The sequence below is a fragment of the Trichogramma pretiosum genome, unplaced genomic scaffold, assembly GCF_000599845.2.
Source record: "Trichogramma pretiosum strain Unisexual culture from Peru unplaced genomic scaffold, Tpre_2.0 scaffold11, whole genome shotgun sequence".
NCBI lineage: Eukaryota > Metazoa > Arthropoda > Insecta > Hymenoptera > Trichogrammatidae > Trichogramma > Trichogramma pretiosum.
In genome coordinates, this window is record NW_019641702.1 from 1,664,457 (window position 1) to 1,682,189 (window position 17,733).

Below are 17,733 nucleotides of genomic sequence, written 5' to 3' on the forward strand. Positions count from 1 at the left end.
CTCGCCTGCATTCTTCTCTTGCCTTTCTCCCCCCTTCGTTTTTTCCTTTTTTTTTGTTTATCCGCACGCTTATTCGTTTGGCGCCAGATGGAAGTCGTTTGTTGCTAATATGCGTATACATATATATGCGAATATTTCGAGTGTAAAGAAGAAAGAAATTCCAATCTGCTTGCACGGAAGATGCGAAAAAAAAAGAATATCTAGCAACTTGGCGAGCCACGTTTGAAGTTCAATTTTATGAAGAATATGACGATGTTGCGCTCATGCTTACTTCGACCTTTGTCGCGTAACATACATTGCTTCGTGTATTATATTTTTTCCATTGGCTATGTCGTTTGCTGAACAAAGATTCAGTTTTTCATCGTCGACAAGCTAACATTTGCTCGGAAGCGTGTTTGCGTTTGGAAGAAAAAAAATTGAAGCTAATATACCAAATTATGCTCAAGATTTTGACACAGAGACTGCAAATTTTTGTGTGTTAACTTGTAATTTACAAATTCAAATTAATGGAAAAATAACAAATATCTAAACAAGGTAGGAATAAATTGTTACACGTTATGAAACAAAATAAATTCAAAGTGCACTTATTTTAATCTCTCCTGTTTTGTATGAAACTTTTATGATACTGCGAAAAATTTTATAAATATGAGAATGATGCGTTATGAAAAAGCTAGTTTTAAGCGTATGCACTGTACTTTGATGGTTAATTATTCTTTTTTTTATTTCTCCTATTCAAAACATCAGCATACGCGTAGAATGACTACACGAAAACTCTTTTATTTTTTTATCACTCAAATTATAATTATATAAATTTTATGAGACTTATGTACTAAAAAAAAATTAGAATGATAATCCGTGATTTGAGGCGATAAATAACGAATCATCATACTCTCGCTATGCAAATAAATTTGGAATAAATTGAAAAACATAACAAGCAAAATGATTTCTTTTATTTAAAAAAAACTTAAGACTATAATAAGAATGATAATAAAATAAAAATATGCATACAAATGCGTGCATCCGTATACATCTCTCAAACAAGAAAAAGAGAGGAAGAGAAAGAGAGAAAGAGAGAGAGAAAGAGAGAGAGAGAGAGAGTGAGTGGATGAGAGAGGGAGAGAGAAAGAGAGGATGGCGAGAGCTTTCGCTGTCTGGCAGGACACACGGAGCACAAACGTTAAAAAGTCGCGTTGTTTGCGGAAAAAGCCGGCATTGTCAAGCTGAAAATACCAGGCAGCGACTTTGCATTTCAATGGCCAATCCGTTGCGCTTGAAGTGCCTGTATATATGAGTTTAGTTGTAAAAAATGTACACGAGCAGTGCTGCTAGCAGCGCACACGCTCGTTACGAACCAAAGGGATACACGCACAGGTATATATATATGTGAAAATCAGTCAAGCCGATTGTTGTGTATCTATTGTTCATTTATTTATTCTCGGCCTAGCCGTCTGAAGCTCCTGACAAATTTAATGAAACCTTGCATTTTCTGACCTACTATCAGTGAGAGCTTTTACGAAAAAAAAAAACATGATGTACCATCGATATATCGATTTTATTGTTCACGTGAACTAAATATTTCAGTTTAAGACAAGAGAGAGAAAAAGAGGTAAAATGAACGAGTAATGCGAGGCTTGACTTGAAAATCGCTCACGTGAGCGCTCGAAGATTTAGACCAAAAGCATTAATGTCGATAGATAATCCACGTCATCGAACAAGACGCGTCTCTAGGGACCATATCGGTATATAATATATATAACTATATATATCCTCTTAAGCGACTTCCTCGATAATAGCTTTGCGAGTGTATGTGTGTATGTGTACACCCGTAAACCGTAGGAGAGGCATTGGGTGAAAAAGGAGGAGAGTGCGATTTCTGCTGTCCCTCCGCTTCACGTGCTTAATCTCGAGCGCCAGTAGAGACTTTAACTTTTCTAATTTCAAATGACTTGAACAACTCGCAGTATCGTAAATTAGATTAGCCTCTCTTGCTGGTATATTTCTTTTTCTCTCGTACACAGATCTTAGTTGATTATAAAGGCTGATTATTCCACATTGTTCAAGAAGGTAAATTGCAGCCAGGCCCGATGCATAGAATGAACGCGAGTAACTGAAAGCATCGAGGCTCGCCAAACAAAAGATAGACAGATTATCTGCTTTTTTCCTCTGCGTCGTGCGTCTACTCGCATCTAACGAAAGATCTTTTTTTCCTAGCAGATATTCGCCACATCTGGCCTCTACCTCTTTTTCTGCAGATTAAACACTGATTGTCAGAGAGTCGTGGATGGATCAAGCTCCTCTCCGGCTTTCTTTACGATCCTCGATTTTTTTCATTTGCTGCTGTTTAGAATGTGCAACGAGTTGCTGCCGGCTCTCGCGATACCTCGTACCTAGGTAAAGAACAACGAACAGGTTACAGTAGAGGAGGCTCGCAGTATTAGCTCGCGCAGTGTCATGGGCAGCTCCACGCGCGCGCACGTTCGAGCTGTTACTTACTGGCAAAGATTGCTCTCCCACGCGAATGGATATTGTCTTAACTTAATTGCTCGCGAGGCAGCACGGCGGGACTCGAGTTGCTGCCTGCCTGCCTGCCTGGGTGCGAAGCGGCTTGGGCAAAAGAACGTGAGCTGCATTCATATCATCAATTATCATGCGCCGTGGACCAGCTTGTTTTTGTCTCTCGCTTTATTCTTCCTTATGCGTATCTCGCCTTCTGATATGCGTATGCAAAGCCGGGCGCCAGTCGAACGCAGAGATCAAGCTCATTTAATTAAGAATTCTCGCCTGTTGAATGAAAGTAATTGCGACCATACATTGTCACTGTGATCTCTTTTAACTCACATGTAGTTACGAATATTTTTTGCTTGGGTAAATACCTCCAAAATAAATTTTCAAGACGAAGATATGAGTCATCTGAGGACTGCGATTAAAAGCAATTAAAATGGTTCCTAACGATAAAATTTTTTTTTTTTTGAGAATAGTATTAATTTTAAGTATTTAATTACTTAATATGTTGAATCGTTGTAAGTTTTTCATTTTAATAAAAATCAAAATGACATACGAACTATGAGAATTGAAATTAATGTTAAAAATATTTATCTCTTTCTATACCAAGTTTTCTAAATAAAGACAATAACTACAAACGAACTCTACGTTTAGGTAAGCAATCTGATCAAAGTCGCTTGTATTTATATTTGATAATAATTTGCGTTAGATCCACACAATTAGGTGTTAACTGAGCTAGCTAAATGGCGTTATAATCGGTAGATTGAAAACATACTAATTGAAATTTTGCTCATATAACAACAAATCTATATATTATTCTCTTAAGTTGTTATGTACGATACAGTTTGCTTGATACTACATCGTATTGATAATCTATATGTCCGCATATATCAGTTCACATAGTTTACGGCCTTGATTTGTGATTGTGTTTTGTTAGACATGGATGTACAAGAAGAATTCGATGAAAAAAACAATTCACTAAAATGTGATGAAAATATTTCGATGCATCTTGATGATTCTTTATTGACTAAAGTAAGTTTTAATTCCTTTGAATGATACTGAAGCCAAGCAAAAATGAAAATTTAAAAACTCGATTTTAACTAAACAACGAAATAAAAACGTTCATAGAACTTTTTAAAAACAAATATCAAATCTATAGAAATGTATTTGAAATTGTCATTTTAGCTAGAGTTCGGTATCTCTACAAATAAATAAAAACAAATAAATCGTGATCATAAATAACAATATCATTTAATCAGCGTACCTCAGAAAGAATTAAAAGTCAACAGATGAACAAACCAATTGTGTCCGGTAGATCTACACCAATTGTGTCCGGTAGATCTACACCAATTGTGTCCGGTAGATCCACACCAATAAGTATTATTGACGATGTAGAAAAAATATTGTCCGAAGAGAGAAATTTTACTCCGATACACCAATGTATTAAAATTTTTAAATGTTCAGAATGCGTTGAGGATAAAACTTTTGTATCCTTTGAAGAGTTTGGAAATCATGTACTAAAAACTCACGAAAAAGCTCTAGCTTTTAAACGTTTATTCACGTGCAACAAGTGCCAAGCCGTTTATTTACGCAATGTAGATCTTTTTCGTCATTTTTCTTTTGAGCATTTAAATGTCAAAGTTTTAAAATGTAAAGATTGTGGAGCAAAGTTACGAAAACAAACCATCCATAATACTGATCAAAGTTCATCAGAAGTCAATGATCAGAAAGCAATCATTGAAATGGTCAAATAACAGGTCAATGGCATGTCAAAAAAAATTGTTTGAACCATTGCACTATCATGCACGGAAAATCATCATTACTTTTAAAACCCATTCCAAATCACACGTTCAACGTAAAAAGCCACCAATAAAATAATAGATAATAATAGGCTGATAATTTATGAAAATTTAGAGATTGCTTCTAATATTATAGAAAATATCGCCCCTTCAGCGTAAGAACTTCCTTAATAAACTTGAGTGGCCAAAATGTCCTTAGACCTATGTTAAAAATGTACTAGACTATGACACGTTTTCAACTTTCTTATTTATTGAGGTTGTTCTTGTGCTGACGTCGCAATGTTATGGATATTGTTGACATTATTGTAGATATAAGTTTAACTGAATATTAATTATACTATAGTGAATGATTGTACACATATAATTTTTAAGAATATCATCAAATATTTTGACATTCTCTTATAATAAAGTGATGATTATACTGGAAAAGTTTGAAACATGTCTTACTTATTTATACATTTTTAAGGGATCTCCAAATTCAAAGTAAAATTAGAATTCAAAGTCAATACAATTGACTTTTTTTAAAAATAAATTACAAAATTTTTTGCTTTAAGTAAAACCCCACCATTTCCCCCCCATTTGGTTCCATTTTGTGTATGTAAAATTCGAATTTTGTCTATGTTGGTTGATTCCAAAAAGTTTTTGAAGTAAAAATCGTCAATACATTCCAAAATATATGCATAAGGCATATTTATGTCTAATTTTTGTAGTGTGATTTGACATGATTTAAACCGGGTTTGAGTATCTAAATGTAATAAAAGTGTAACCCTTAAACCTCACATAGAAAATAATATAGAAAATAATATAGAAAATAAGATAAAAATAATCAAGTAAACTGAAAAAAATCCCTGCCAGAAATAACATATTGCACCTACATTTTGGATTTTTGTCCAACAAGGAAAATTCATTAAAATAAAGAAAACCCATGTTTTTTCATTCTTAAAGATTTGGCTCTTGTATCTATTGGGTGAGTTCAATACAAATCCACGTACAATTTTTCAATGAATTTTATAATAAATAAAATTAAATCCAAGTCAATAAAGAACAATGGATCCTTAGTATTTACATATTTACTCATTCTGATAAATGAAGCCATATTGAAAATGCAGTAAATTGAAACAAACATCAATTTGGTATTTTTAACTGTGGTTCTGAAGAGAATAAAAGCTTAATTTAAATAAAAAATAAAAAAGAATTGAATGAAGTTAATGAATAAAAATTCATTCGTTTTTTATAAAACTTAGAAAAGTAAGTATTTTTGGATTTTACGACTAGATTATATTTTTTCTGCTTTTGCTATTTGCTACTCGACAACTTTCATTTATCTCGTGAGCTCTCTCTCTTCTTATTTTCCTCTTCATTTCTTCCTCAACGTCGTTTGATTTGAACTATTCTAGACAAACATTTCTATGAAATATTTCTCGTCCGTCACGAGAAGATTTGATTCTGAGCAATTTCAATGCACTCGAATGATTTTGCTATTAACTACCACTTCTGTTGCCACAATCAGTGTTTTTCATAGATACTCATAAGTTACCACTTAAAAGAAGTACAATAATATTTTTTTGGGCAACGAAGCAAGTGCGTGAGGTAACAATCATTCGAATGGTTAAATCTGAGGTCAATACCAGGTCCAAACCAGTTTATATCTAAAGTTCAAATCATTATAAACCTTGGTTGAAAGATTAAAAAATGATTCGAAAATTCTCTACTTGAATCGCGGGACTCCAGCCGAAAAGAGGAATAGCTCTTCACAAAGAATAAACTGAAATATTTCCACTATCAAAACCTGCGGAAAAACTAGTGAGATTATTTAATTGGCGTTTAGGACCTTTATCGAAAAGAGTAATTAACCGATTAATTACTGCATGATCACCGTATGATCACCACATAGTTTCGTACAGTATGATCACAGTATGAAAGATTCTGAAAAAATGAAAAATTATGATAAAATAAAGTAAAGTAAAGTACAGTGAAGTAAAACCAATTTTAGTTTATAGAAAAAAATAGAGTGCACTTGCAGGTTTCCATCAATTCAATGTATAGATTCAGTCTTACTCTTTCAAACTACATTAATTTGAACGATAATTTCGTGTGCTATATTAGTTGCTATACGAAAAAATCGAAAAAATCAAAGAAAGTGCTCTTTCTTGCTATATCGGATGTTAGATAAAAAAAAAGATCGACAATGCCGTTATTCGAGAAAATTAAACATGTAAATAGTAATGATACACAATCACAATTTTAATAATAAGTAACTTCATTTCTAATTTTGAAAACTCGAGAACGAATTTTTTCTACGCTTTTTAGAGGGTTTAAAACAACGATATACAAAGGTCAAATTTTGAAAATCACGATCTTTGAAGGTGTGCTTAGAGCAATATGTGGACTCTTGAGGGCTGAAAATTGGTGAATCATCTTTTTTTTACTACTTCTTTATGTGGTTCAAATTTGGGAAAGATCCAAGAGGGTCGGACGGAAAAGTGGCCCCAAAAACCGTCAAATGCCCCATATAAAATACTTACTAATGTATAATCATTTTCTAGGGATCTCTAGGGTTATTTTGAGTTTCGTATATGAAAATCAAAAATTTCGAATTTTCCCCTGAATAGCCAAACCCTTATAATATTTAATTTATCAAGTGTACAGTTTAATTTGGGTTACTTTTTTGAATATCGTCAATTTACTATAAAAAGTTCTAAACAATTAGAAATCTAAGTAGGTTTTGCTAGTTACATGCTAAATTAATTTTTTGAAAGGAAACTATTTTAAAATAAGATCTATGCATAATTACAATTCTAAAATTAGGAAACAAAATTGAAACTTTTTCACGAGTACAAACGTGAAATTGAACCTTTACGATATGTAGACTTGACGCAATTTACTTGTAAACTGAAAATTCGAGAAGCACTCAATGTTGTTGCGGAGTCGTTAGATTTTCACACGCCACACGCACTTACAAGCTCGCAAATTATAAACACTATTATTCAAGGAATTAAGTTAGCTTCGCTGCTTGCATGTGTATACATATGCAAGCATTGAAGTAATATTTAAGATGTAATTTTACCACAAGTGTGCAAGATACAAAAAGGGATCGACGCCGACAAACCAAAGCAACAGTTACGAACACCATGTTTTCGACGACAGTAGTATACTTATATTGAGTACAGATAAATTACATTTTTAATTAGAGTATGATGTATTTATTTTTACACATGACACCTTGTGATCCTCCTATTCATTTTTATTACAATTTTATTTCAATAGTTTTTAAATACAGGCACCTTTTGTATTTTCACGCTAGGTAGTTTTCTATCAAGCAATGTCATTTTGAAAAGTCGGTAAGAAGCAGAAGTACATTAGTAAAAAACGTTTTTAATTGAAATTTACCAAAAACATGGTCTGGAAGTTGAGGTTAATAACTATTTACATCGATACAAAAAATTATATTCTAATTGGATTTTAAGCTTTTGAAGACCATTTGAAGTATTCATTAACCAGTCCATTAAAATGCTCGTCACGTGCAGTATGTTTTGAGCTCATTTAAATATAGATGTGTACAGACATTTTAACGAATTACCATCTTCAGAAAAGTGCTTCGCCGCTTGTTGTAAGAGTATCGTTACCGTAGTCTGCTTGTATAGTGAAAAAAACGCAATTACCTTACTTTAATTAATCCAACTTCTTGCTCATTGCTTTCCTTTTCTCAGCTGACTCAAAATTCCTTTTTTGAATCTCTCTTTCTGGCTACACTTTACTCGTAGATTTGATCATCTGAAAGACTGACAGTGAGAGAGAAAGATAGAAGAGAAGGAAGAAAAAAGGCATGAGCTTTTCGTTTCCCTCTCTCACTCGCTCACTCTACAAGCAAACTCTCTTTAAGCCCTAACGGATCTCGGTTCGGATGAAAACTCCTTCGAATAAGACGGAAATGAGTTACCTCACTTTCGTTTGTCAAAGATTTTACGGAGAATTTGCGCCTTCTCCATCGTAGAACTGATTTAGTAATATCGACCAAAGCTCGTGTTTTTTTACCTCCTAATCGCTTTTCCGTCTTTTTTTATTTCAATCACATTCTAATGCTACTTTTGCTTTAGTGGCAGTAAATACTAAGCCTTTCATAGGTTTAACCTTGGTACTTTTTCAACGGCTTACTTTTACCTTTTCCTTTTTTAATACACTTTTTCTTCATTTTTGGAAAGTAGACACCGATTTTCTTTGAAGTGATGTTGTTGACGGTGCAACTGTAAAAAACCTCATCTTAAGTCCTATTCAGCCCGCTTTAATTTTTCAATTTGTTAGTTTTAGTTTATTGTTTATTATTTTCCTACCTCTCTTTGCTTCAAATTCCAAAATTTATAATGATTTATAAACTATTACATTTTATTTTTTTTTCTTTCTCTCATATTCTACCTCTTTTTGCCGAATGTTAACTATAGATACTGAGCCGTGTGATAGAATTAATTCAAAGTTTTGGGATTATCTGAAAGATTTGCTGCCAATCATGCTGATTATAGCCAAATAAAGATTTATTTTATCCGAATTAAATTTCTCGAATCAATATAATTGTAAGTTCAATTATTTCGATAGAAATCGATACAGTTCATACTCGTTCAGTTCATGGGAAAATTCGAGTTCAATTTTTTTAAGTAGTCATATATAGGATGTAGTTTTTATGAAGTAAAAGAAAATCATTATTAACTCTTATTTTAGGAAATGCCTTTTCTACATACATTTTTCGTAAATTGTATAACATTACACGAATGGCGGGTATCATTGGATAAGGGCTTACTAATTACGCTTAAACATATCGATTTTTCTCTGTCCAAAATTTAATTTACACAAATAGACCCTTGTGAAGATTCATAAATATAGACACTTACGAAAAAATGAACCACACACGTGGTTTATCCCTCTGCACATATAGTGCTTGCGTTAACGGCTGCGAGGACCGTATAATTGAAAATTATACGAAACGACACGCGTAGCTTAGAGTCGTAATAGTAACCTCGCTTCTTTTGCAACATTGCCATAGTCGTAATCTTTGTATGGGTATACAGACTATTCGAGTACGTATATGGCTATATACACGTATATATTAAACGCGCTACTCCTTACATGAAAAATGTAAATTCAAAGCGCGGGTACAGTGACAGGTAGGTGCGCATCCAGACTTTATACACATTTAAATTAAAAATTTCAATTCTAGATGGTAAAAGGTATTAAAGCAAGAAACGAGTCTTTCACGAAAAAAACATCGACACGACGTGCTGTAGGGTTAAAGAGTATTGTCAGTGAAAAGCTTTCATAAACTCCGTATCGTTCCTTTGCGAATGTTCACAATTTAATTTGAGAATAAAAGCATCACTCAAAACGAATCATTCGAATATTCTTCATTTCGTTATATTTCATAATTAGGAGCAAGCTTAAACTATATAGTATACTTTTAAATTCATATTGTACATGTATGGTGTCAAAAGTACGAGAGAATTATACTAGACAGACTCCCTAAAGCTTTTTGACTGACAAATGTCACCTAGAAAACTATATTTTATACTTCACCAGTCGCATCAAAGCTCGCGGCAAGCAGAAGCCAAATAATTGATTTCTCATCAGTTTATAGGATAAAGGGCTATCTTATAAAAGAATTTCGAGGTTTACAGATAAATTATGTGACAGCTTTTTGAAAGTTCATCCATGTGAATAGGAGGAGTCAAAAAATGACTAGCATTACTCAGACGCATCAGAATCAGAATTTTGAAAAACGAAAAGCGAGTATGTATTTTTTGATACACGTACGCGCATGTATAAGGGTGAATACACACGGGTACACTGGAGGGACAATGTCGTTTCGCAACGATAACGGCAATGCCTCTCGCACACGTACGCAAGTACAAGCATCCCAAAGTGTCGTGTAATTATATGCAGATCCTCTCACGCTCGTGGTCGGGGATGCGTGAGCACGAGTATGTATGCATGTCCGAGTCGGTCCCGTGTGTATATGATGCACAATTGTAAGCACGAATGTAATAATAACCATTCTTTTCGCCAGTAATTAAGTAGCTATGCATATACAACTGAGCGCTGCCCCTAATATGGCTGATACATCCCGAGTCAAATTTGAGCGACGAGTGCGAATAGTCTTGCAGTTGCACGACCGAATGTATGTATACGTGTGTTTGCGTGTGTATACGCGTGTATGCAAAATGCAGAGGACGTTGATGGAATTCCAGGTGATAATAGACTATCTGCGAATATATTATGAGCACACAACCCCACCGGCTCTTTGTTCCTTGTGTTTAAACCCATGCACGTATGCCCGGCCGGCTGCGTATTTTTCAGTGGCTATTATAGTGCCCGCCACTTTCATATAGTGCAAATGATAACAATGTTGAAAAATACTAAAGAAAAACTGCGAGCACATTCTCTTTTTGTTCAACGACCTTTTAATATGTAAAACTCGATTTGCCCTCTACTATCACCTGAGGCACAAACGTGAGATTGTTGCGGATTTTTTTGCAACGAATTATTTTAGAGCCTCTCACCCATGTCTATGTTTATGTATTTTTTAACGAGGCAAAATAGGAACTCAAACATTTAACTATTCTGATTTTTTAAACTAACCGTAGTAAATGAAACTCATGTATCGATTAATATTTTCTATAAAAATAGTTCATTTTTCAATTATGCTAATTTTCAACTCTACATAAAAAGGTCATTGTAAGGTTGTTATGAAATGAAACCCTTTCAAACTCAATTTCTGGCACGCCAAATCCACAAATTAAAATTTAATGACAAACAATTTCTCTATTTTAAATGAAAGAACAATAAATTATGTTTCAACTTGAAAGCCTCACTAACAATAATTTATTCAAAAATATTATTGTTTCTGCAAGTATTTAAAAAAATTATAAATATTTTAATAAATTGAGCGTGCGTATGGTAACACATCCGTGCAGCTAAAGATAACCGGTTCTTCTGAGATATAATATCGATAGAGTATATCGCTGTACTTCAGGTTCAGTTATTTGTTAGGGTTAGACGGTAAGTTAGTAAACTGTAACCAACTATACCAACTATAAGTAATTAGGGTCACCGAACAAGCGGTTGACCAGTTCTCGGTGAATAACCATTTTGAAAATTACATAATGAAAAACCACTAGAAGTAAATTTTTATGGGATTTATTCAAATTCTTATTGAACGAGTGAATCTTATTTCTTACATGTGATTATCGTATGACAAGGAAAAAGTATAGTTACTGCATATCCACAAATTGTCATTTACTGGTTGAATGTTGTCAATTCCCTTTTAAAGTATACTCTTCATTTATATTAAATATTATGTGATGATATTTTGGATTATATCGAAATGAAATATTTAGAATTTTACTCCGATTCTCGAAAAATTAAAATAATTTCTTACAATGGGTCTGTGCCGAATTTGGATCAAATCCGTATATTTGCTTGATAATTAATATTAATGACTAAATACAATGAAAAATTCAATCGACTTAATAAACTAAACATATTCAACAAAAATATATTATTTAAATACTGATATTAAGTTTTGATCTTCTATATAAAAAATTAATGCAAAGTGCAGCGAAAATAACAGTGGAATGCTGATTTGAGCGCAATCAGGAATGCAGTTATCACTACTACCAAAGCTACTAAGATCACTACTATTATAGCGGACAACATTTAAAAACAGAATCATTACTGAGAGTAGTCCGGTAGCAAGGCGAATAAAAATTAATTGTTTTGATTATGATAATAGAAAGCAAGACTCGTGGATGACATGACAGTTTCTATACCGAATTACAAAAATAATGCTAAATCAATTATGTTGTAAATTAAAAAAAAATTAAACAATTAATTAACCTTAAATTTTTCATATGATATTTTTATTTTTTTATCGTCCAAGTATATAACAATGAGAGAATAGATTTTAAATATTTTGCGTTTTTTTTCTAGATCCTAGATTGTGCAATAAAAAGTCATTGACTTTAACGAAACAATACACACATTACCTTCGCGCTTCACGCTTGCATCAATGTGCTTCCTGAATATCATTCAATGCGATTCAGTAGCTAAGAATTTTTTGTCTTTTTTTTAACTTTAAATAAACATAAATATTGATCTCATTTTCGTACAGTAGTTTTGTTTCAAGTATAATTGTATTGGTGTAATAAAATATGGATCAAGTCAATTGAATTTTTTTTCTCATTTCGTGAATACTTATTTGAATTGAGAATCATCAAAAAAACTTGTATCGTGTGCACCGTTAATCGCTATATAAATAATCAACTCTCACTTCCACTTTATTCCACGAGGAGTAAACTTTTTTATATTTTTATACAATAGCAATCATCTTTGAAAATATTGATCTATTTAAAATGATACAAAAAGTCACCAGCTGTTTGATTTTGAATTTACAGTGAGCTGTGAACTGGATAAATTTAGTTCAGTTTGTATTTTGCAATTAGTTAAGCAAAAAGTAAATTAAGAGCCTAGATTATACATTCAAAAAATCACTCAACGGAGGTCAATGAAACTTATATACAGGAAGAATGAGCGGTAATTATTGGCAAAAAAACGTGTAGTTCAACTCTTGTAAATCTTAACACTGATTTCTATTCAATTCTTGTTCTAATTTTAAATCTACCGTCTGCTTGAATTAATTATTTAAAATGACGATTGGCTTCACCGAAAACTTCTAATCTGAATTTTTTTTCACGTAGCCTCTTTTTTGTATTGAAAAGATTGAAGTATCGATGAATAGATTTGACAACCTCTAAACATTTGATATTTTTCATCTCAAATGTACTGACCATTTTTCCCATGACTTACAATTCATCTGAACGCAAAATCACACAATAGCGATATCTGATTCATTTGTATTTTGAAATGAAAAAACCCAACCCACATGTCAGTTGTCTTGCCGTTGGATACGTAAAAAAGAAAACAAAAACGCGTGTCATTCAAAATACAAAAAAAAACCATTCACACGGGGTTTTCTGCAGGGCACGAGTACGATCGCGCGTGCGAGCCATAAGAGAGCACTGCCATCAAAATGCACGTCCACGCTCTTTACTTGCGCCCGTTGACAACGTGCATCACAATGCATACGTCGTCCGGCAAACGGTGGTCGAATTTTCCTTACTTCATTTGCTCATTATGATTTATGTGTGTATACGCGAGCTGCGAGGAAGCTGCTGCCTCCGTGGCTCGCTACGTGTTTAGCATCTGGCTAGCCTATACGTACACGCTTCGCGAAATCTATTGTTTCTATAGATCGTGTATAAAGGTTACGAGATGAAAGGACAAAAAAATTATGCTGAAAGAAACATCTGTCCCCATGACTGTGTCTCATGTGTACGTGTGGCGCGTAGCGCACTCGTGTGCGTATATAAAGATCGCTTATGCTCGATGGTTCACCGAGATCACCCCCACGCTCGTAATTTTTCGCGTGTATACAACCTGCGCAGCTCGACCGATCGCCACTCAGTTGAGAGCCGGACACCGAACGCCTCGTAACGAGCGGACACGACTCTCATTCGTAAATAAACAAAGGACCGTCGTTTCGATTTTCATATATTTTATACACGCTAACAGCATACAAGCCAAGAAGAAAAATGACGAAAGCAATTGTCACGCTCGCCGTTTGTGCGCTGCTCGTAGCTTTGGCCAGTGCTACTCGAGTCAACGAGTGCAAGAGTGGTAAGTTTTTCACATAGTCCCTTTTTTTTTTCATTTTTCTTTTTTCCATAGCGCGCCGCATTTTATCTTTTTGTACGTTCTCGTGCCGATCGCATCATTAGCTATAGACTCGAGCTGTTTTAGCTTTTGGCGTGTATTTAAAATATGTTCCACGATAATTCGGCATAACACGGTTTTATTTGTCTATTTGGGTTGCGATACGCAAAGAGTTCAGATTCCGCGTTGAACTTGTTTCTTAGAATCATTGAACACAAATGCGCTGATAACAGCTCCATTGAAAAGCTGAAGCGTAAGTTGACGAAGATTGATTGTATTATGTTACATATAGGTACTACATTCATACATCGATCTTCTCACAATTCATGTGATTAAAGCGGCAGAGTAAATTATGCTATCATTATTGTATGTATTACAATAATAATAGCGAGACGTGATATTTATTTTGTTACGAGTAATAAGTTTGCAGAGGCGAGTGAAACTGCTCGCAGCGGCGACGATATCGAGAATATTGCATGTAAGACAGCAGTAGCGAACGCATCGTTTTCATTCTGACCAAGCCGGGGATAAAGATTGTGTGTACGTGTGTGCACAGCGTAATGAATAGGGCAATTTGAGCGCAGATATAAGACCACGACGTTTTATTGACGATTTAGACGAACGACTTATACTGGTACATTACGTTTGTGGCTTGTAATAATGGCCCGAACTCATTACCACTGACCTGATAATGTGCAACCTTTTGTTGACATAAAATATACTTTGAGCAAATTTGCTTTTTTCATTTGAGAATTGTAAAGAGCTTCGCTCTTTTTAATTTGCACTTCGTTTCTAGTTTGGTCGCGAATGTAGCTTTTTTCGATAACGCTTCGAATCCATCCAGTAGTTCAGACTGAGTAAGCAATACAGTAAACCGGTTTGTATTAATTTGCCTAACAAAAGTCTTCATTAGCATCTCGTTAATATGTATTGTCCACATCATCGTCGAGATGCTTTTTTTTATCCTATATACATAATAATACTGGAAATCAAAATTTATTTTTTGCGTCTATAAAGTCGCGTCAAAATACTTTTTTTTTTAATTTCGCATGTTTCATCATTACGATGATTTTATCGCGCTCACGTGATGACACGTTCACGTAAAAACATACTATTATGTGCCACGGTTATTATACCGGCGGATCGAGGATACATGTAATTGAAAAAAAAATAAAGCATTTATCCTGTTTACGTTTCAAGGTAAAGCGATTGAAGATACGACAAAGGTCCAAATCACGAATTGCGAGACACCTCCATGCAAACTGAAGAAACGCACCAAAGTTCAAATTGTACAACGTTTCACACCAAACCGCGATGTTCAGAGTGTCAAGACAGCTGTTTACGCGACCATCTTGGGTGTACCATTACCTTTTGTAGGCGTCGATGGAACTGATGCATGTGGAAAAGTATTCAACGCAGCCGACGGATCACCAGCTCCATGCCCACTCAAGAAAGGAGTTGAATACCTTTACAAAAACGAATTCCCAATTCTGCCAATCTACCCAACGGTAAGTTGTTCACAATAACAATTTTTTTTCGTAATATATCACTTTAAATAACTCACGAGATTTTATCAAAGTAAAATTTTCCGCTTGAGCCCTTGTATAAATAGTAAATACCTCATTGACATAGCATACATAAAAGTTTCAATGATGTTACAATTAATGCTATGAAAAAACTACATTTGCAAACTTTTTGTACTGTCTCTTGACGTCTAGTCACTTTATTGCAAAAAAATGCTTTTAACAATTCAAATGAGTTTTTTGTTGGTCCGAAGTTCAGCCATGAAACGTCGTAAGACATTCAAATTAGATTATTTTCTCGTGACTCACATCGAATATAATTTATCCTTTTTATCCCTAAAATTTTAAATAAACTTGAGAATAATTTTTATTCGAAATGTAATAATGCTTATTTTTTCATCAGGTACAATTGGTCGTGCACTGGGCTCTTGAAGAACCTGACAAGAAGGTTGTAGCATGCTTCGAAGTCCCATCAAGGATCACTGTGTAGATTTTTTGTTTAGGTGAAATGTGTTCACAATAAAGTTATTTTGCCTTTTAAATCCAAATTTTCAAAATGAATGTACAATAGCACCTCATTTCAATGAATAGTTGGTTAAACTTTGTGTTTACTGTGCGCGTGTGGGAGTGTGTGTGTTTTTAATTGTTATGAACGTTTTTTACGATGTAATTCCATTGAATTTAATAAAACAATAATTTTTTTTAATAGTACAATCTTTTTTTTTAATTTAATTTCTCATAGTTTGAAAGTAATAAAAATTTTGATAACATAATTATAATCCTATGTTACATCATCTTTGAAATATAAAACTAAATTTTGTTCTAGACAAAATAAAAATCATGCAATTTTTTAAATGGACAATATGTATTTTATTTGAAACTTTTTTGTGCTCAACTAAGTTTGAGTTTGAAAATGTTGTATACTTATCATAAAATTACAACATCATGAGCTATCAGTACTATTCACTATTTATAAGTGTACATAATATCGATTTGATGAAAATGAACCGGTCGGTAAGACTGACTCTTTTTAAGAATACATGAAATCCCATGTAGATGGCAGTAGCTTCTCAACAAAATTGCAGACTGTTTAGTAAGTTGGTACTCTTTAAAAAAGATGTTTTTTGATCGCGAGGATTCAAAGTGTCTTTATTTAAATTATTTTACGTTTAAGGTTCTTGGTATATTTTTTACAGCACGGTCAATTTTTAATATAACTATTATTAAAGATATCCAAGAAAATCAGAAATTTTTTCGAATGATTCTAATAGTTTTAAAAAAAATCGATAGCATACAAATATCATTGCATTCTCTTAAAATTCAATAGTTCTGATATCTAATGCTTAACACACGAATAATCTTCTTTTTTAAGTAAAACAACCATATTTAGAAAAAATTATTTCAAAACTTTGAATTTAACAAATGGTTTTAGTACATTCTTTTCACGAAATTTTTGAGATTCACAGTGCTTATTTTTCGAAGATATTAATCCAGATTTATTTACTATTAAAAAACAAAAAACAACGAACCAGATCTTATTTAAAGAAATGAAAGTTATCAATTGTAGAAAATGAATTCGGTGAAAGCTCCAAAGATCATTTTCCATGCATACAATAAATCTAAATAGTTCACAAACTATAATTTAATGTCAGTATCAAATATCTGAATATGACTCATATACTTTCGACCCTTTTTTGCGCCTCCAAGACATACGAAACACTTGTCGTTGTGATTCAAACAAATCACTGGGTAGCCGCCGCTGAACAAATTATCCCTATACAAGACAACGGACCAGTCGAAATTAATCACGAAACAATTCCATTCTGTCCATCTCCACTCCCTCGTCTCTGTAGGTTACAGCAGCAACAGCATCAGCACATCGATTCCGATCAAACAGCAACACTAGTAATCAGCGCTGTTCCATCTCTTCCTTTAACAGCCACCACTACAGCTGCTGCTTTACCTCTAGTCCTATTTCCCCATCGACAGCTTTCAACTACAACTACTACTACTGCTGCTGCTACGACCACCACTACTACTCCGACTACTACTACTCCTACTGCTGCTAATACTACTATTGCGTTAGCTGCGCTCTGTCGACAACGCACTACTGCACTCTGACACAGGGTAATTTCGAGCTATTTTTCTCTCGC

The 17,733-nt window shown here is 33.8% G+C and overlaps 2 protein-coding genes across 2 annotated transcripts; both read left to right on the top strand.

Moving 5' to 3' along the window:
* Positions 1–3,238: 3,238 nt before the first annotated feature.
* On the top strand, positions 3,239–4,730 carry LOC106653863 (myoneurin-like). Its single transcript, XM_014373456.2, has 2 exons — positions 3,239–3,534; positions 3,762–4,730. Exons 1-2 carry the CDS (start codon positions 3,442–3,444, stop codon positions 4,254–4,256), a joined length of 588 nt encoding a protein of 195 aa, XP_014228942.1. The 5' UTR covers positions 3,239–3,441; the 3' UTR covers positions 4,257–4,730.
* Positions 4,731–13,789: 9,059 nt separating this feature from the next.
* On the top strand, positions 13,790–16,294 carry LOC106653856 (protein NPC2 homolog). Its single transcript, XM_014373450.2, has 3 exons — positions 13,790–14,021; positions 15,258–15,565; positions 15,984–16,294. The coding sequence occupies exons 1-3, from the start codon at positions 13,937–13,939 to the stop codon at positions 16,068–16,070; spliced, it is 480 nt and encodes a 159-aa protein (XP_014228936.1). The 5' UTR covers positions 13,790–13,936; the 3' UTR covers positions 16,071–16,294.
* The last annotated feature ends 1,439 nt before the right edge of the window (positions 16,295–17,733 follow it).